At 46.9% G+C, this 22,046-nt stretch overlaps 1 protein-coding gene across 1 annotated transcript in view; it reads right to left on the bottom strand.

Annotated features, from left to right (window-relative positions):
* LOC138582283 (thiol S-methyltransferase TMT1A-like) overlaps positions 1-12,860 on the bottom strand; it is a 159,379-nt gene extending 146,519 nt beyond the window's left edge. The window contains exon 1 of the mRNA XM_069653423.1: positions 12,327-12,860. Coding sequence (XP_069509524.1) covers positions 12,327-12,827 — 501 coding nt within the window. The 5' untranslated portion in view covers positions 12,828-12,860. The remainder of the gene's footprint in view (positions 1-12,326) is intronic.
* Between the last annotated feature and the right edge of the window lie 9,186 nt (positions 12,861-22,046).

Here is a 22,046-nt window from a genome sequence, read left to right as displayed (position 1 = left end):
AGATACACAGTCAAAATTGCATTAGTGGCATGGCTTTCCACAAGTCCTAGGCTATTTAATGCATAGCCTATGGCCTTCAGCCATGCACCCAATAGGCTAGGCCTTGAACGCAGACACCACAACGTAATGCCACCATGCATGTGACCATATAACCAACCTGAGCTACAAAACATGCACGCATGGCAGCTCACTTCTGCTGCTCTATTGCACCCAATAGGCTAGGCCTTGAACACACGCACTGCAAGGTAATAGCAACATGCATTTCACCATATCACCAACTACGCCAATCCACATACACTCCTACCCAACCTACACACGCATCCAACAATCACATACTGAACCTCTGCATTGCACCCATTCACAAACACAGGTCACTATCAACAGAATCCACCACACCTACCCACACCGATTCACAAAGTATTGTGTCACTACCAACCTAATTGCAACTTTTTCACAACATTGGCCCTACTTCAACAATTCAGCACACACCATAGTAACCAGGCACAAACAAGGTGCACATATACCATATCCTCTTCCATACTAACAATATGCAAACCCAGTGCCCAGAGCCCACACTGCATTACTTTTCACAGCACCATCGCCAAGTACACATCAAAAACTTTACCATGTTGTAACTGAGTCCTCACTTGCAAAACCAAACATGCACGCATGGCAGCTCCCTTCTCCTGCTCTATCGCGTCTGAAATTTGCTCCACACCCATTATTTACAGGTCACCACCCTCTAAGTGCTGCAGAATCCAATATGAATTACTGCCGTGTGTGTCCTAAAGTCCTACCCTCTTGAGTGCACGCACCCAACTGTCTAGGCCAGAATGAGATTTGTGATGTCATCTTTGCTGTCATGGGTGTTAGTCTTTGCGGTGCACACTGGTGGCGCGAGTTATGGTTGCTTAGTTTACCATAACTTGTGAATTTCAGGGGTTTTTCAGTTTTACCTGTAACCATAACGTCCCTATAGCAATGGTTGTCCATTGAATTGCAAGCCCTATGGGGCTCAAATGGGAATGGGGAAGAATATTTTCCGGCGCCCAGGAATGGGCAAATACTGGGTCTGGCAATGCCGTAATGACCCGGTTATTGCCCATTCCTGGCCACCGGAAAAAAATAAATACCGGCGGCAGCTGTTAGCGAGAATTCTCCAGAATGGCTAATTTCCCTTACCTACTGAGTACCTCAGCAGCTTTGCTGGATTTCTAGGATTTATTTTTTTCAACTGGCAAGAGTGTGAGCCTTTTTTCCCACTCTTACATGTGTTTTTCTGTGTTTATTTAACATTTTCTTGTGTTCATAGACTGTGGAGCCCACCTACTCCATAGGCATCATCTTTTTACTGTGTGTTACACAGCACCCTCAGTGCAGTAACACAGGGTTGTCTTTTTAGACTTCCCAACTCCGATTCCATTTTCTGGGACTGACTACTGTCTCCCAGAAACATGTAAAGTTGCCATTGACTTTATTAGTCTCTTTTAAAACTCACAGACCCAGTACAAACTATCTTAAACAGAGTTCTGGAAAGGGTTAATACTTATCCCTTTTTGTCTGTTTCTCTTAGAGCATTGTTTCGCTCCCTTTTCATTAAGACTTGGCTGGTGGCAGTGGTAACTACCCTATTTTTCCTATCGCGGTTATCTTAAATAACCCTGGTATTGTTTTAGGCTATCTTGGTAGCCTCAGACTTAAACCTGCTAGACCATATACGTTTTTTTATACGGTTCCAGCTGGGTTTATTCGCCATTTCTTTTTGTAAAAGTCTTTCTCGTGTTTTACTCTGCGTGCCAAACTAGATTTGGTTCCTTTGTTCGCCGACCTTTCGTGGGCTTTAGGCGCCAGTATGTCTGGAGGGGACAGGATGTGAGGGAGGGGTTTAGGACTCCCTGCACAGGGTCTCCTTGGAGAGCCATTTCACGCTCTGATCTGATTGGCTGTGGTGACTGTCCAGGAGGGACAGCCACCCTGCTGTGTGATTGACAGCCAGGCTGTGTGAATGGGGCTAAAACTGCATAAAAAGCACATCTCTGGGTCTGGAAATACAGAGTCGCCACTGGAACGAGAGAACCGAAGAGGAGCGGACAGAAGAGGACCCCCACACCGACTGAACCGCCCGGTGAAGCCCTGCTGCAGGTCTGAATCTTCATACTCCAACGACAGGGAAGATCTGCAAGGAATCTTCTCCCCTTGAGCTGGTGGGACCAACCAGTTCACCCAAACTTCAAGCAAGTCTCCCTTCTATGGTCGAATTTGCTGTACAGAGCTACAGTGAACCGGATAGCCAGGAGGAACGGACCCTGCTTGCATTTTAAGGAGTGCACCTTTTATTTGTTGCTTTGCTCTGCTGCTGGTTTCTTCCCTGGGCAGTGCAGGACCCTCCAGTCTTCCTACTTCGTGTCAGTCCGGCAGTCGCTTCAGGAACCGTGAGCCTGCAGGACCTGCCAGGAACGTCCTCCTCAGCTACAGCCTTCTTCTCCATTTAAGGTACTTTTCAAATACGGTTGTTCGTTTCGTCCAGTCGCGGTGAAAGTGTGTGAAACCTTTTGCCAATCCTAGGGCTTGTCCTTCTCCATTCTTTAAACTAACTTTTCTGCCAACCAATTTCATCCGGAACTCTTGGCAAAGACTTAACCGCGAACTACCCTGAACTGTGTGATCTTGAGCAAAAGACTCTGACCCATTGACTTTGGGCCAGGTCCTGTTTGTATCTGATTTCCTCACTGTAGTTCCTTTTTCTAGATTGCCCTGCTTACTTACTTGTTGGTGTTACTCAATTTCTGCCTAACTTTGTCTTTCCCTCCCTTTTAAATTGCTGGAGTGCCATTTTGCTCACACTTGATTTTGAGCCTAACTTGGCCAGAATCTATGGGGAGTGGTGTAGTATATTAAGAGTGTGATTTTTCAACTGCTTTACTTTAGTGAACTGTTATACAACTGATGTGTACATAAATGTATTTCTTTTACTCAGAAACCTTGAGTCAGTGTTTGTTTAAATCATAGTAATTGCTGTCCTTTGTGTAACTATTGATACTGCTCACTTACTCTTGAGATAAGTCTGGCTGCTCAGCCATCGCTACCACTTTACTGTGTAGTACAGGCTTGTACCAAAGGTGAATTTGTACTGTCACTTGTAGTCTTAATTGTGTGTGGTGTTCACAAAGGGTACTGCACACCCTAGATACCTAATTGCCCATTTCCCACAATTCCATTGTCATGTCCACCATGCTCATAATGGCAGAATGTGCCACGTGCGTTTTCCAATCTACAGTGAGGGCCACGGCCCAGTAACGCACACACAATACTTCTTCCCTTTGCAAAGGCATTTTTCCAGCACTCTCCCACTGGGTGCTGTCAAATGTTCACACACGAATACAGCAATCACACACAAGACCTCTGCATTGCTCACTATCATTTCTGTACACCAGGCCATATGTACTGTTACACACTCTCAGTACACGTTAGATTCCAAAGCCCCTCCACCAGAACTGCACAAAGATCCTGAGGCACACCCACCACACCTTTGCCCATGCACACAACAGTGCAGCCCTTTCCACACCCAGCACAACACTATGGATCCATGCATGGAACCATGTGGCCACCTAACATTGTACACAACGTAACATACATAGCGCCACTTCTACCCAACTCACCCACACCACAAAACACCCATTCACAGAAAAGTATCACAAATAGCAGAATTCACAAACATACCGCAGCCTGAACCACCCCTACCCACTGCCATTCACAAATTATTGTGTCACTGCCAACCTATGCACAACAGCTTCATAACATTAGGCCTACTTCAATAAATCTGCGCACAGCACAGTAACCAAGCACACATAAGCTGCACTTCAGCCACACCGTCTTCCATACTCACATTACATAAACACTGCACCCTGTGGCCGCACTACACAAGTTCTCACTACACCATCTTCTGGCGTACACCAAATGCTGTAGCATGTTGCAACTATCACCACAACCAAGGAACTCACAATACACCCTTTCGAATTCACTTCTGCTGCTGTAGCACGTCTACAACTTGCTCCATACCCATTCACCAAACATCACCATCATGTCCCTAAAGCTCTGTGAAATCTGCATTGCTGCAGTAAGTGTTTTCCTTGCACACATTTCCCGCACTATAATGCAACCACTCATGTCAGCATTTCACCAACTACCACTATGCACATATGCACCACTGGCACCAGCACTCCTACCCAACCTCCACACAGCAATGCATATGCACACCGTTAAATGCAACAGTTACCATAATGTACACACATTGCAGTGTGTCCGGCAGCCCTACACCCTTTCATTCACATACTACTCTGTTATCCACTTCCACTCTGACACTATTGTGTCACTGCCAATCGAACCACAAAATGCTCACAACATTGGCCATGGCACAAGCAACCTCACACAGCACACTATCCAAGCACATATAAGCTGCCCTTCAACCATACCCTCTAACATACTGAGAATGTTCACACACTGCACCCAGTAGCCACACTGCATACCTTTTCACAGCAACATCTCCAAGTACACATCAATAACTTTACCACATTCTATCAGTCACCTCACCTTCGAAACCAAACATACACGCATGGCAGCTCACTTTTCCTACTCTATTGCATCTCAAATGTGGCCCACACCCATTCTGTGCAAGTCACCACCCTCTAAAGGAAGCAGAGTCAACAATGCATTACTGCCGTGGCTGTGTGCAAACCCTAGGCTCTTGAGTGCATTGCCTACGGCCTACTGCCTTCGACCATGCAACAAATAGTGTAGGCCTTGCACAAACCCACCGCAACGTAATGCCACCATACATGTCACCATGTCACCAATTACAACAATCCACAAACACAGCACTGCCACCAACACTCCTACCCAACCTGCGCACCGCCATGGATTCCAACAGTTACCATAATGTACAAATAAAATACTTTTTCCTGCACCCCTGTGCACTTTCATTCACATACTAGGGACGTATCCACTCACATTCACAAAGTATTGTGTCACTGCCAACCTACCCACATACTGTTCGCAACATTGGCCCTACCCCAACCAATCTGCTCACACCACACTATGCAAGCACCCTCCTCTACCACATGCATAGTTACACTTGCATTGCTGCGGTGTGTAAGCTGAAGCCCTAGGCTCGTGAGTGAATGGCCTCCGGCCTATGGCCTTAAGCCATGCACCCAATAGTGCAATCCTTCAACAGACCCCTCGCAACTTCATGCACCCATGCATGCCACCATGTGCACAAGAGTGGCTATCCATCCACATAGCACAGACACCCGCCCTCCCACCCAGCCTATGCCATGTGGAATTCACTCCCCTTTTGAAATTCACCTGCCACCAATCACCAGGGAAAGAGGTGACTGCAAAATGGTTGTGGCAGAAGCTATTGGCCCATCACGACAGCTGCCTCCAATCACCACACAAAGCAGTTGACTGTCTAGGTACCCGCGAATTGACACAATACGCACTAATACTGCAGCCACTTCTCCGTCTTCTTCCCCCCATTTACTTATGTCACATTAACCACTTCTCACTCCCCCAAACTTTCCCTCCCTTCTTCCGGCCATCACATGATGTACAGCATATTTTGCAGAGCCTTCCGCCGGCGCTCTGTCCTGCGATACACTACAGCGCCATTTACCACAAATGTTGATGCAGAGCACGCTTCCATCCAGCCAACCACTGCTGCGTTCAAAGTTCTCCAGCAGCACGCCATCCCGCAACCGAATGACACTTCGATCCGCAGAGCGAACTGGGAAATGGGTTCTCAGAGTGGACCCAGATATCACTAAGTTTTAGAGACGTACATTTGAGTTGTTTGCAAAACAATTACTGGTCGGGTTCCCATTAAACACACAAAACCACACTTTGTCACCCAAGCCCCCGCTCCTGCCGCAAAGTTGGTGCAAATCCATCCACCCGTTCGGCTTGTAGCCATGCGCAAAGATTTTCCCCATTCAGTCTATGGGAAAAAAACATTTTTGACACCCCCTTATAACTTTTCCACTCCTGCACGAAACCTCACCAAAGTTGGAAAACAAATGCAAAGCGCCCCATATACTTTTTATCCAATGTTTCGTGCAAATTCCTCCAGCGGGAGGGAAGTAATAAGCCCCTGGAAAAATGCTCTTCCTATAAGTTTAGCAACGTAAACATAACTACATGGCCGCTACCCCGGTCCGTGTAATATACTGGAAAGAAAAAAAATACTTATAAATGAAATCTTTCACATTTCCTACATGTGGAAACATACATGCACTCTTTCAACCATGTCATTCAGGAGCAAGTTCCTAACAAATCCTTCATGTATATACCAATACCTAACTTTGACTCCATTCCATTTCAGCAACTGGTGCAAAATGCAACCCATAGCTTGTTGGGTATGTCGTGCAATTTTGAAAAACGTTCGATGCTACATATAGACTCACATAGTCAATATATGATATGAATGCTTTTAAGCTACAATGCTGACGGTACCAAAAACAACTGCAAACTTACTGCCTTCATGCATGGACGCATATCACTTGGTGAGAAAACTTTCAGAACTGTAGCCATAATCTACCACACAGGCTACTCCACCAAAGGAGGCCACTATACTGCATACATTAAAAACAATCGGCATGGTGCGAATGCAATGATACTTCCATCAGTCCAAAGCACAGACTACCTGCACATCTTGAAAATGCCTACTTAATATGCGTGAAGCCGAAATTTACTCATTGATGCACAAACATACTATAACGTATTCCCCTGCACCAACCAGTACCTTCGTAAGTGCACAAAAAATATTTTTCATTCTCCACTGTCGACCTAAAGGAACGTACCACAGTAAAAGCATTGACGAAATGCACTACAGTGAGTGTTGCACAATTTCATTCCCAATCAATCCAAGGAGTGCAGTCACACAAACAATATGTGTAGACAAAGCACAGTACCAGTACTTTCCACTACATACATGCTACCAACATTTGTAAATACATGCTACAATCAAAACACGTTGTCGGCTAATTCTTTTTCTTCTTTTTCCTGCATAATCCCCGGAAATCGAAACCTAACATACCTCTCCTTCAACAGGACACATGCTCATTACAAAATAGCTTTGAGGGGGAACCATATTTAGATCCAAGGTCACACATTGTATAGAACTGAAGGAAAAACACATACATAAATTACATTGCAGTTCCTCTGTCCATGTACCCCAAAGGTAGTCTGCAACGATCCCATAAGGTGGATAGTGCAAGTTGTTGCCTGCTCAATAGAAGCATGGATGTTGCCGAAATTATGTAAGTTTATTTTATTTATTTATTTATTTATTTGTATAGCGCCGAACTGCTCGCAAGCATTGGGGCGCTTACATGAAGACGTAGACAAATAGTGAAGACAAACAATATACAAGACGATTCATTACATATAGGGGTTGTCCATCAGAGGTTGTAATGCCTTATCTCGAATTACTTAAAAAGCAAGTATACCTTTACATCACTTTGTACATTACGCATAACATTTATTAACGTCCTCATCAATATGCATATTTACAAATTCACTCTACCACTCACTTTCTCTCTGTACATTAGACAGAGCTTTGTGACGGCAGTAAAAAAGCACCATTACAGTGCCATGTCTCCACCATTCTCCGTAAATTGCAACTGTTATTGTACTTTCTTTTCCTGCCATTCTTCCCCACCCCCATCCAAATGCAGACGTACAAGGCAATACGAAAATTGAGCACAAGTCGTCCACTAAAGCACCACACTTTCTGCGTGCTTGCATGGAAACATGGGACCACTTACCTTTCCTGTCCACAGGTACATATTACTACAGTAATGCACCCAATCAAAGCAACATTCTGTTACATTATTCAAACCAGTGCCCACCCTGTTATGTCCAAGGACCGCAGCCATGCACAAAAGTCAATAGGGGTGTTGCAGGCACAGCAGGTGACCACTTACCTTTCCTGTCCACGGGTACATATTGGTACAATAATGAACCCAATCACATAACCTACACCTCCATAACCAAGTGCCTATCTACCTATCCAACACCTTCTCCGGTCAGACCTCAGCAAGACCTATCAGACCAGCGCAGCTGCATAGTATGTCCATCCCACGCTTTAATCAACAACGAGCTGGGGGGGTTAGCTTCCCAGTCCTTGCTGCTAGGAAATAGAATGCTCTCCCCACAACGCTAAGAGGAGAATCTTCCTTCTCCTTATTTCGTGCTAAAACCAAAAGTTGGCTCCTCGAACAGGACCCATGCCCGCCCGGCCCATAATGTTATGACACATGTGAGTCATTACTCTGTAGCAACTCTAGGAGTCCGGACCTGTTGTACACACACTAATTCTGCCTGGTGTTCATGGCACTACCTGATGTAGGACTATTAACCATCTCTGCCTTTGTATATAGTTGTATATGTAAATTCATGGATGTCCCATATTAGGATACTATGCATTTAACAATTGTGTTAGTCTTTGTTTTCATGCCATACATGTATATACCTGCCTATGTATCTTGTAAGTTTATCGCCCAGATGCCTCAGGGCTTGGTTGAGCTCTACAAATAAATAAAATACAAATACAAATACAACAACATTTTGTAACCTTTCTCCAACCAGCGGCCACTCTGTTATCTCCCCAGCCATGCCGAGAAGCCTTTAGGGGTTTTACAGGCCCAACACAACACAGCAGTCCAACTGCAGATATCCTCATCTTGTCTCCAATGCACTCCACATCCCCAATACAGTCTCAACGCACTCACCAAAAACGTATAATCACCTCCACAACTGCCCACAAGTAAAGTATATGTTAGTACCTGTGTAGACATTCCGTCCATGTGCCTATGTCTCACTGCCCTCCCCAAAGTAAGGCTGTGCCGAAGCCCTAGGCTGTTGGGTGCATGGGCGGAGGCCTACAACATCCGCCTATGCACCTAACAGCCTAGACCTTCACTACTCCCAATACACATACCAACATTTCAGTACTCCCATACATAGCAGCATAGCGTTGCGGTTTTGTTTCCAAAAGCCTACACCTCCACCACACCCACTGCACACCAATGGAGCCACTCATATACATTTTCTGACCACTTACCTTTCCTCTCCACAGGTACATATTGGTACAGTAATGAACCCAATCAAGGCAACATTCCGTTACCTACTTCAACCAGTGTCCACCGTGTTATGTCCAAGAGCCCCAGCCATGCACACAAGCCTTTGGGGGTTTTGCATGCACAACAGAAGATAGCACTCTGCCTACAAATATCCTATTATCTCCAATGCACTCCCCATCCCCAATGGAGGCTGTCTGCATTACAAAACAATTAGTAGTGGCCTCTACAATTACCCACCGTTACAGTATATGTGTGCATCTGCGTACACGATCCGGCCACATGCCAGTGTGTGACTGCCCTGCCATCCATGTACTTTACCCCTCCCCCTCTCCCATGAACGTGCGTGTTCTCAATGTCACTGGGCCTAGTAAGATCGCTGTTTTGTTCTCCCCTGTTCCCCTCCCTTGCGTTCTCACGCTCTGAAACACTTGTGTATGAGCGCGTAGAAATAAAATATCAATAAAGGAAGCCTACAGCCTCCGTCCATGCACCCAATAGAGTAGTCCTTCAACACACCCACTGACATGCAGTAGACTCATGCATGCTTCCATGTGTGCACGTACCTTTCCTAACTACCGTTATGTGTGGGAACACTAACGGACTCACACAATGCTAAATACTGCAACCTACTTTCAACCAGTGGCCACGCTGTTTTATCCAACGGCCCTATGCATGCACACAGTGCACGCCGCATCTGCAGGCAGAACACACCATAGCACATCCATTGCTAATACCCTCATATTACCACCTTCTCACTCCCCATCCCCAAAGCAGTCTACCTGCACTCAATGCACTCTTTGTACATATGTCTGCAATTCGCACACCATTATCACAGTGCTCCCATACATGACTACATTGAGTATGCGGTGTTGTGCCAGCCTCTGCCCATAACCCCAATAGGCTAGGCCCTTTGCAACTGCTGCCTGCCAATGCAGTATCTGTCAGTACTGGCATAAAACGTCCTTATCACAAACATGTGATACACACAAAATTCCTTCCCGGTACAAATGTAAACCATTCTCATTTTGTTTCCGACATCTCCAAAGCACTACCCATGACTACGTCAGCGGCCACAGCGTCGCCAATGAAGGCACTCACCCACACACCTAACCGCTAAGTACCTCACAGCTCTCCCATGCATGAGACGCATTACAATGCGCTGGTGTGGCCTAAGCCCTACAAGGTAAAGGCTGCAACCTGTGCCCATGCACTAAAAATGCTACGCCTTACCCACAACCACAGCAAGCCAAGCCAAAAAAACATACGACTCAAACGCACTAAGTCAACATAACCACCGGCAGGCATAGCCTACAGCTGAAAACATGGCCAGTATCCTTGCTTCACCCTCTTCCACACAGCTGCTCCAGCACACTATCTTTTACAATGCCTTTCGGCACGCCACTATCCCCCGATACACCATGGTGGCGTTTTGCAAAATCTTTGACGCACAGCACGCTTCCTTCCAGCCAACCACCGGGCGTGTCCAACGTTCGCCGACAGCACGGCGTACAGCAGGCCGAGAGTTCAGTCCGTGGAGCGAACAGGGAAATGGGTCTGCGGAGTGGACCTAGATATCATTAATTTTTTGGGACGTACATTTCAGTTGTATACAACCAAAGTACTGGTCAGATTTCCACCAAACACACAAAAGTACGCTTTCTGTGCCAAACTCCCGCTCCTCCTGCAAATTTGGTGAAAATCCGTCCAGCCGTTCAGCCTGTAGCCGTGCGCAAAGTTATTCCCCATTCAGTCTATGTGGGACCCCCCTATAACTTTGCCCCCCCCTGCACGAAAGCTCACCCAACTTGGCAAAACAATTCAGAACCGGCCATGTGTTTTGCCAAGTATACAGAGCTCACAACTTTGCAATCCTGCCTCAGTAAATTGTATTTAAGGAACCTCACATATACATCATGAATTCTTGAAATGTGAGTGACCCTGCCTCAGCCCTAGTGACCTTTTTGGAGTCATTTGCCAGTAGCAATGGACTTTCCCTAGTATTAAATAAATTACAGCAGTAGTGCTCATTTAAGACAATTCAGCAGTATGAAACTTCATGTACCCCTAATGCATGACTGACTCTTCCCCAGCCCTACAGGCTTTTCCGAGGTCCATGTCTGTCATGAATTCCTTAAATTGTAATATTGTAAACCTAAATAATGCACAGTGTGTCGACCTCTGAATGAAGAAATGCAGACTTAGGCATGCCTCACATGTGACTGACTCTGCTGGTCTGACATGCAATATTGCAGTTCCCCACTTAGACGTTACTAATTTGATGAACTTCAGAAGGCTGAAAGGCTTTGTTTTAAAGCAGATTCAAACCTGGGACCTGCAGCTTACAAATAGATCTCGGCAGTAGGTTCATTAATTTACAAGAAATATTCCAGCAGGGTTTAATTTGCTGTCCTACTAGTACCTGGTTAACATTCACAGATGGACAGGACATCATTTCTTCTGATAATCCACTCACCTAGCCTCACCCAACCTCTCTCTTTGCCCCTAACTTTAGTCTCCCTTCCCGCTCCCTTTGAAGCTATTTTCTGTACATTGTTTCCCACGAATAACCCAAACTTGCCCAAACTTCTCCTGGGGGTTATGAGTCTGAAAGGAGATTCAAGCTGGACGAACAATCTGCGGGAACCCACAAACCTACTCAAATCTAACGAGGAGATGTGTGGAAGACCACAGATCACTTTTGAGAAGGTTCTGCCAGCCAGGCTTACTCATTACACATAACTCATAACACATTATTCATAACACATGCCCTAGTACCTGTGCCTTCTTGCTTATGTTCAATCTGAGTTCTGGACTAAGCATGGGGTATGTGTACCTCTTTCAAATAAATACCCCGGCACTGCCAGTGTCCCAACACTAGCGACATAGCGCCAACAATGTACAAATGACCAGCCATGTCCTAACACTGCAAAAGGCAGACAATACATCTTGCAAACACCCAGCTGTATTGTATGAATGTCCAAAAGGTCAAATGCAGATCCCATGTTTTACAAATAGCACTGTAAATGCCAGACCCTACAACATGCAGACCCTACTACTTACAACTCCACCAGCACTGCAAATGCCAGACACTACAAAGGAAACTCCTACAACTTACAAATTACACTATTGCTGGTGATGCCCCTACACTGCCTGTATGGATAAAACATTTAAAAAGAATATACTCACGGGCTTGAGTATTCGCAACACTTCTTTAAGTGCCTTTTGCACGCTGTTCACGGAGCACAACACAGCAGTGGAGACCACCACGTCAACCGAGGCATCGCCCACCTCAGACAAATTCTCAGCAGGTGCCACCAAATTGGGCTCGAAGTGCAGGTGATCGTTTTCAGCCTGGCTCTTTCTCAAATACTCCTGGAAATGGGGGTTTGCATCAGTGCAGGTGACTTTGGCTCCTCGTGGATAAAATGGAAAATTGCTGCCTGTTCCGCACCCGAGCTCCAGCACTTTTAGCGGCCCCGAGGGACCTGCGAAATCAGACAGGCGGCTAAAGAGCTTCTTCTTATAGGAATGCATCACTGCGTGATAATCTATAGAGACCTTGGCATAGAAGTGTGGGAAGAGCCGCATAGCCAGTGGCTCCCACAGTCCCAGAAAGTCCAGAAGGTGAGCTGGCAGGGCCAGGAGCCATAAAGAGAGGTGGGTGGCTACGTCACTGAAGAACCACATCCCCAGACGATCGTGGCTTTCTGTTTCTGAGCCCTGAGAGTTCAGCAGCTTTATAATTGATTGGAGGTCATGTGATATGTGGTTGTTTAGCACCAGTTAGTGCCCACTCTGTGACCTTTGATGGTTCTTAACTACATTTTACTTTCTCTGACTTTCTTTTTTCACTTTTCTATTTGGATCCACAATAACCAAGAGCTTCGTGTATCACTGCAGAGGTTTCAATGCAATGTTCTGTCTCTCTTGAATCTTAACCAGCTTCACATTTTTAGTTTGGGCTATTAAGTATTAAGTGTCCCGTGCAACACCTATAAAGCCCAAACTATTGTATTTGAGCACTGATTCAAGTACATATAGGAAGGGATGGCATATGAGGAGGGACACAGATGAATGGCATTTGAGGAGGGACACACAGTGTATTGGTGTTGTTTGGTTATGAGCACCCATTGCCTGCCCACAGCCATGCTAATCCCTATTGCCATTCTGTTGTATTTAGGTTTGTGAGGTTGGCTGGTGATGTCATTTGGAGTGTGGAGTGCTGAAGAATGTTTGGTGTGCGGGGTTCCACGGTTGTCAGTTGGACCTGCTGAACTGGACTGGGAGGATGTCCCAGTACTTCTTCTCCTATGTAAATACTTGATAGTAAACTTAGCTGTTAACTTATCTTCGGCTCCAGCGTTGTGTAAGACAGGTGACCCAAGATACTTGACATTACCGCCCATTCCTGCCCTAACCTACTCCTCCTGGTAATTCTTTGAGTTTGCTTTAAGGAAGGCTTTAGATTCCTTGATAGTTGTTGGTGCAGCATGCTGACATGCTGACATAAGGCACAGGCTACCATTTTTATCTCCAGGTCGGGGAAGGAAGCAGGGGTGTATTAAGGAAGAGTGCAGCTGCAACGCTGCGTTTCTTGATTGGCTCGAGTTACATTTTCCGAGATTTTGAGAGTACCTGCCAAGTGCCTTTACCATGCCTACACAAAAGTCAAAACTGTTTTCATTGCCAATGCTTGTTTTCTTTTACATCCTGAACATCATGTTCTACTGAGGTGAGTAATTGCATAGCTGACAAATGGCCTCATGTCACGCACTTATATTTTGTACGACACCAAACTGTCTCCGCGTGTAGAGTTGGAGTGGAGCTCCCGGGAATCAGTCCCAGGTTTTCACATTCTATACTGCGACGTGTACTAGTGCAGGGTCCCACGGCTGGCTGTAAAAAGTGTGAGGGGTGAGGGGGTATTCCAGATTGATATTTGGGGGGAACATCTGCCTGCATACATTAATAACAAAAAGCATTGATGTGGTGTAGTTTAATTTCTTGTTAAAACAAAGGGATAGTAAATGTGTACATGTGGCTTTGCATGCTAGGCAGTGGAAAAAGGTAAATACATTTTTTGGGGTACAGAGCAGTTTCCATTGGTGCATTTGTGTGCTCCTCTTTCAGCATGTATCTGATCACACTATCAATATATTATAAGGTATGGGAAGAATGAACATAAGAAAAGGATTTTGGGTGGAGGAGGCAGCAGGGTGGTGGTGGATTCTAGCGAAAAATGTGTCCTAGTGCACATTTCCTTGGTTGAATTACATAAGACCCACCCAGTTAAATGCATTCATCTCCAAGCATATTCACTGCTCTACACCAATGAGCTGAAAGCAAGGTGAAACGCGTCTATGATTATAAAACACTTTTTGGGGAGGCGTGTCTTTGGCCAGCAAATGCACATTCATTGTGGCACAGCCTTCCCGTTGTGAATGCTGGTGCTTCTTTGGGGAATATGTGCATACCATTAGCCCCACCTTGTTGCTTCTTTTTGTGGCATAATCCTAGATAATGCAGTGGAGGGAGGGCGTTAATAGTGGCAGATTATTACAGACAGGTTTATTGGATTTTTCACAGTAGAACAAAGAAAGGCAGACAGCCGGGGCATGGAACACCTGAATTACCACTTAAGAAAAACTATTACGTTTTCATCCTTGGAGTCAGAGGTCCCCACCAAAAGTGGAGGAGGAGGACAGCTTACAAATGAAAAATAGATGGGGCCCTTACACTAGGTCTGGGTATCAGGCATGTAAATGGACAGCTGTGTAGCTGAAATAACCACGGTCAGGTGAGTTATATAGTGGGTTTATTAAGTATTGCAGAAATAGAGGAAAGATACCGGGACATCCACACCCATCCAGAGCAACAAGCAAACTGTCATCCCTAGAATCCCGGAACCCAAACCCTGCCAACCTTCATGATGCTAGAAGGTTCCACATGACCTCACAGCCCAGGTAAGCAGGAAAGCACAACCCAGATAATACCCCTGGCACACTCCCATACCAGATTATGACACTTCTCCCTCCTTGGCCACATTAAGCGCAATCCCAAATTGTAATACCTCTCCCTCTTTATCCCCAGTAGCACAATCCCTAATACAGCACAGACCCAAAACAATCCACCTGGCTACCCCAAGCCAGACAATGTGCCAGGTAATGGCACTAAACCAGATTATGACACTGCCAAAAACAGCACGCCAATAGCGGATGGAACAGCCAGAAATGATCATAGATCCAAACCGTGACCCACCAAATCCATAAGGAAAAATAAAACACCCCAATGGACCCAACCTCCCACGGATGAACCCCAAAAAAAACCTAAAACTAAAGACCCAACAAGGCACTAACAACCAACACCAGCTAACAACCCGCTGATGAAACCACCAATCAAAATCACAGTGCCTAACACCCAAAACCAGCTAACAAAACGCTGAAAAAACCCCAATCAAAATCATTGCGCCTAACAACCAACGACAGCCAACCACCCACTGACGAAACCACCATTAAAAACCACAATGCCAAACAACCGGCAAACTTGCCCAACAACTCCGGCAAAAAGTATCTATTGGCCCCACACCCCAAAGGCACTCACCGTAAAAAAAAATATTTGTATACAGCCCCTACCTGCCCCACCGCGAAAACATAGACAGCACCTCACTGCCCCCACCTTGCACAGCACCTCACTGCCCCACCTTGAATAGACAACACCTAACTGCCCAACTTTGATTAGACACCGCCTCACTGCCCAACGTCCAAAAATAGACAGCACCTCACTGCCCCACTGCAAAAATATAGACAGCACCTCACTGACCCACCTAGTGTAGCACCTCACTGCCCCAGCTAGCATAGACACCACCTAACTGCCCCACCTTGTGTAGACAGCCCCTCATTGTCCCACGCAAAAATATAGACAGCACCTCACTGCCCCCACCTAGCGCAGAACCTCACTGCCCCAGCTAACATAGACAGCCCCTATCTGCCCCACCTTGAGTAGACAGCCCCTCACTGCCCCAAAATAGGCACCCCCAGAGCTCACCCGGCCTCTCCAGGAATAACCAGGGGCAATTCCCCTACAAACAGACATGGAACACCACAGAACGAACAGATAAACAAATGACCATTACCTCCCAAAAAACGGAATACACACAGGTAAACTCCCCAACAATGTCCCCGCGCCAAAATCCAGCGCAGAACCCTGCACCCTCATGTCCATGAAGTAACAAAACACCCTCAACCCAGAAGAATAGAGTCCGCCCCACCCCTGCGAAAGGAAACAATATCACACAAATATAATACATGACCCAGAACCCCACACCCACGAGTCCTCACCGCAACCCACACAGTGTCCTAAACAGAAATGGGCCACAACTTGAAGAGAACAATCCACTGTACATCATTTACAGGCCTTAACCAACTAACACAACCCAGGACCAACCCAATACAATACTAACCCCGGAGGCCACAACAAATACACAACAGCATCACTGGCCTCCCCCCAACGCCTACCTCCATTTGTCATCAGGACTTGTGAGAGCCTTCATCCGGATGTACAAACCCCACAGATCCGGATCCAACATTTTGCTATGCCTCGACACCTGTTGCAGCAAACCTGTTGCTGCTGCCACCCCTTGGCACACATGAAGCATAGAACTTGCCTCACGGGCTCTTCAGAACCATAGCAGCACCTTTTCCCTTGCCACGGGTCGTTCTCCCTGTTTTTCTCATGTCCGTCCTCTGCACCTTCCCTATATCTGAAGCGACACAGCTGCCCCTTGATATCATCTTCCTCACTGCGGCACCAAACCCCTTGTCCAGGAACGCCTGCCCTTGAAACCGTCAATTTAATAACGGGTTCCAACGCGCCGGCCCCTGTGCCACTGCACCACCAGACACAGTCATTTAAGACTGCAGCTCCTGCCACAGACTTCGCTGAGACCAAAGACGACCTCAGCTCCTCCAGAAACGCACCACCACTTTGCGAGCCCACGCCATCAGCAACCGCGCAGAGGTTACACTGGACATCCCCAACCACTGCAACGTCACGTACCAGCATACAAAGTCGGAACGTACGATCTCCGCCCGCATACGTCATCATTCCCTCCGCTGGCAGCGAAGAGCAACCACCGCCATCCGCTCCCTGCCCAACTGAAGAACTCAAACCCCTGATAGCCTGTTGCCGCACAGCCCCTCTGCAACCAGCCATCGAACTTGCCGCAGAAACGTCCACCACAGAGACTGGCAGTCCACCACACAAAGACTTCACCTTGGGTCTCCTGACGGCAGCTCCCTGATAGCCGTCACAGCAGCCGCGGCAGCCCAAAACACCAGGCAGCTTCCACAAAGCACCCACTGACAGCAGCCTCCTGTCAGCCCACGGAAAGCAGGCCAGCCAACTTCCACGGCGCATCTGCTGACAGCAGCCACCTCAGCCTCCAGTCAGCCCGCGGTCCAGCAGCTGTTCTTCCCGGCCACCTCAGCCTCCTGACAGCCCGCCTGGCACCCGTGTGCATCACTCGACCTCGTGATCCTTCCCCTTTAGCCAGGGCCCCCTTACAGAACCCTGATGGCGCACCTCAGTTGCTCCTGCAACCGCCCGGCTAGCAAGATCCACCGAGCCAACTCCTTCTGGTCGACTGGACCCAGTATAAATGTGGAATGTCACCCCCGGAAGGCGGTATTCCTCTCCAGCCGCCCCTTCCCAGCAGCACAAAAATCCTTGTCACCAGTGATATAACCAGGGTCAGGTGAGTTATATAGTGGGTTTATTAAGTATTATAGCAATAGAGGAAAGATACCGGGACATCCACACCCATCCAGAGCAACAACCAAACTGTCATCCCTAGAATTCCGGAACCCAGACCCTGCCAACCTTCCATGAAGCTAGAAGGTTCCACATGACTTCACAGCCCAGGTAAGCAGGAAAGCACAACCCAGATAATACCAGATAATACCCCTGGTACACTCCCATACCAGATTATGACAGTAGCCTTCCCCAGTAATGGGGTATGATCTGGTGCATGTGCTTCTGCTTATGTTATTTTATCTTGCATTTGAATAGCGCCACCTGCCATAATTTATGGTGTCGAAGTGCTTTTGACCATCAGAGAGACAAAGAAGGAGTATGGAAGAACATTCAGTAGTAGTAAGGAGGAGTAATGTCGCGTAGATAGTTGGGATGAGGGCGAAGGATAGACAAGATGCTCAGAAAGGCATGAGAAGAAAAAAGTGAAATGGTTATGTGTACAAATAAATCTAATTTATCATGGGACTCAACTGTATTCTATGGGGTGCAGTGCCGTAAGGAGAGATAGCTGGAAAAGAGGTGTTCGCTGTGCCAGGGGTTGTATCTAAATGTACTCAGTGCATGTTGCACCTGGGCATGTTGAAGCCATGCCCATGAAACACAGATAGCAAAGCCCTTCTACTTACTTCCCGAGGCCCCCAACACATTTTGAGATGAGGTGTATGTCAGAAAACCGAATTTGTCAAGTTTGCAAAAGCTCCCTGAAAAGCAAGCAAAAAAACCTAACTTTTCTGGTTTCCTCATTTATGTCATGGTTACCAAACTCAAGGCCTGTGCTGTGTGCAAAGTGTTTAGGGACACAAAGCCTGTCTATGGTTCAGTTCTTTTGCCAAGTGCACAGTCATTACCCACCCTGAGACTTGGAATCTTCAGAGCATTTGGGAGAGAAAGGGCTTCTAAGTGATAACCCCGTGGACTTCCAGGGAATTAATACTTTTCCCTGTCAGTGCTGATATGTGAGCTCTGTTTTCGGCGAACAAACTGTATGCCTTGCAAAGCCCTTTAGAGGCCTGTCTGATTTTCTGAATTCCATCCCATACAATCAGGAAACGCAGAATGAATATATAGAATTACTTCTGGGGACGAGTAGGCAGAGTAGGCAGAGACAGCACAATCACGGCTGCATGCCCAGCTTCCACTGCAGGGGGAGCCAGGATTTCAGAAGGAGAGCCACTGTGCTCAGAGTGGAGCTCACTGCTTGAATGAACATGTAGAATCACAGCCTTGGAAGAACCAGGTGGTAACACCCTACCAGAGATGTACTTATGGGTGGGTAAATGGGGCATGTGCCCTGGGCCCTCATCCTGGGCCCCCCCAACTGTCCCCCAGCTTTTAAGGGTGCCGCCGGACACATGCTTATATAGGTGTATATTTTGCATGGTTGCCTGGTCACTATGCTACAAACAAATGTGTTGATTTGTTCCTAATAATTCTTTAAACTTTACTTGGACACATAATGTGCTTGGCGCCTGGGGAAGAAGAGACACATACGTGCTTGTGTGCAGTTCAGGCAAGGACACCAGTGAGAAGAAAAAATGCTTCATAATGGATCATGATTTAACAGATTTCTGGCTCTGCTCCCCGGCTCTGCCACCACCTGCATTCCAAAAGCTAAACCAAGCACAGCCTTTCTCTTTCAAACGTTCAGGGGCCAGAGGACACATGATCACTTCTGGGGTCAGCCAATGCTCTTCGTACAGCTTCTAACTTGTTCTGGGCGGGGCTACCTTTTTCCTTTCGACTGTTGGGGTCCACCAGATGCAAACTCAGCACTAGGGACCATGTGCTTGTCAGTCTTGTTCGAAGAAGAGGCCGTTTGTGACATACACTACCTACCCTGCCTCCCTGCCCTCAATGCCCTAAACCCTTCCTTGCTGCCACACCTGCAGGCTGCAGCTACCTGCTTGGATGCTGTCTTCCAGCCATGCCTTCCCATAGTGGCCGCTGGGGAATGTTTAAATGGAGGGGTGTAAACAAGGGATTTTGAAGGGAGTTTGGTTGGGTCCCCCACATCTACCGCCGCCACTGGCCTCCTCTTCCCTCCCAAGAATGTTTATTGAATAATGTGTTAAAATGGTGCATTATACAGCATACTTTCTGTGAAAAATTGGGTAAAAAGCCAGACAATTTTTTGTTGGTTTTGTAAGGTAACTTTTATCCAAAAACACAATAGATGCAAGTCACCAACCATTCACAGGACAATTTCCATGATGCCTTTACCTGCACTATTTGGCAGTATAAAAACATTGTCATGCTGTGCCAATGCAGGTACATAATGGCTGCACCAATATATGCCAGTATTCCCATATAAGAACATACCCATGTTTGCTGTGTGCATAATGCCAGTTCCAATCCTATAAGAAACAATGTCCAGGCTGGCTCTGCGAATATATGGCAGGAACCCTCTGATGCAAGAAATGCCTTTTGGTGGGACAGGGCCTTCTTATCCTTGTCCTACCACTTCTGTGTGTGCGTTTTGTCTCTGTTTTCTGCCATGAGGGTCCAGTCTGGACCTCTGTCAGTGCAGCTATTGGTTTTATCTTTTGGTGATCAACACCCTTGTGCTACCCTCATGGACCCCTTGGGTGGGGGTACAACCATGTGCCCCTTGTTTGTGTTTTGGGCACCTTTGTGTTGCCCACAGAGCAGGATATGTGCTGGTGGCAGCTCCATGCTGACTTGGCAGTGGCTCTGGGTATCCTCCATCTTTGGAATACCCAGTCCCTGCCATAGGAATCAGTGGATTCCTGAACAAAGGCAAGATGGCCACTGTAGCCTCTTGGTTTTGTAGCGAAGCCCCACAATACTCACACCAGAACAAATGCAACCCCGCATGGAAAAACGCCAGCACTACGCTTGCAAGGAGAACAAGGTTTATTTTCACAAAAATAAGGATGCGCCAGCAAAGAGCTCTGTTGTCGCAGAACATTCTGGCAAAATCAATACGAGCAACACATTAAAAAGTACACCGCGCCATCAGTGATGTACATTACATAAGTTACAAATCGAAATGGCTGGTTGGCGTGACCCTGTACATACGCTACCTGCTCAATAATGGATGCCAGGTCATTGGTCCAAGCCCCTTCTGTCCATCTTCTTCCACGTGGGCTCCTTCTTGCACATCATCGGCTGTGAAGCTACGGTTAATTGCTAATTATAAGCAGAAAAACAAAAGATTCTCTATCTCTAACCTAATGTGCACCTGGCACTGTAGACATGGGCACTGAGGATACATCTGAGGTCACTATGACTTACAACCCCAGTCCGATCCCAGACACGTTGGCGCCTTTCCAAAGCTCTCCACCCTCGTTTTAGGTTTGTTGTTTTGTCCCTCCCGGCACCTCGCAGCACAAATCACATGCCCTATCGGTTAAGGCAGCCTGTCCCTGCTTTCTGATCTTTTCTGATCGATTGGGGGTCTAACAGCTTTATGATAGGTGTTCTGAGACTGGCAGGTACCTTGGAATGCTGAAGTCTTGGGACGGTGGCATCTGGGCGCTATAACTTAAAGCTTGGACTGGGGAAGGTCGGAGGCTTCTCGTGGAATAACTTTTTGCAGGGAGCTCTCAGCCCCCTCATGGTCTTGCAGGGCGCATTCCTCTTGGGCTACGAATGTTGGCAACATAAGACAATGAAAGGTCTATGAATCTCTGCGGCTCTGGCCTTTCTCACTGCTGCCCATTTTAAAACCTAGTCCCGTGTGCATACCCTTTCTACATGGCTTCCCACAGTCTATGCCTGAATGATGACAAGACTGAACTCATCATCCTCGGATCCACCCCTAATCTAAACAAATTGGACATCAACTACACCAGCTTCATTATAGACGGTAACCCCATCAAGGTAGCCAAGGAAGTGAAAACCCTAGGTATCTATCTGGACTCCACCCTCTCCTTCCATAAACAGGTTAGCTCCATGGCCTCCTCCATAGCATACACATGTAAGCTTATAAGAGCAGCCAAACCCTTCCTTTCCACTCAGAACTGCATTAACCTGGCCAGAGCTCTTGTACTATCGAAACTGGATTACTGCAACGCACTTTACGTAGGAGCTAACAAACAGGTCACCAATAAAATCCAGACCCTACTAAACAAT

The sequence above is a fragment of the Ambystoma mexicanum genome, chromosome 3q, assembly GCF_040938575.1.
Source record: "Ambystoma mexicanum isolate Mex_15411 chromosome 3q, UKY_AmexF1_1, whole genome shotgun sequence".
Taxonomy (NCBI): Eukaryota; Metazoa; Chordata; class Amphibia; order Caudata; family Ambystomatidae; genus Ambystoma; species Ambystoma mexicanum.
Note: the sequence above shows the minus strand (reverse complement) of the source record. Positions and strands in the feature narration are given on the sequence as shown.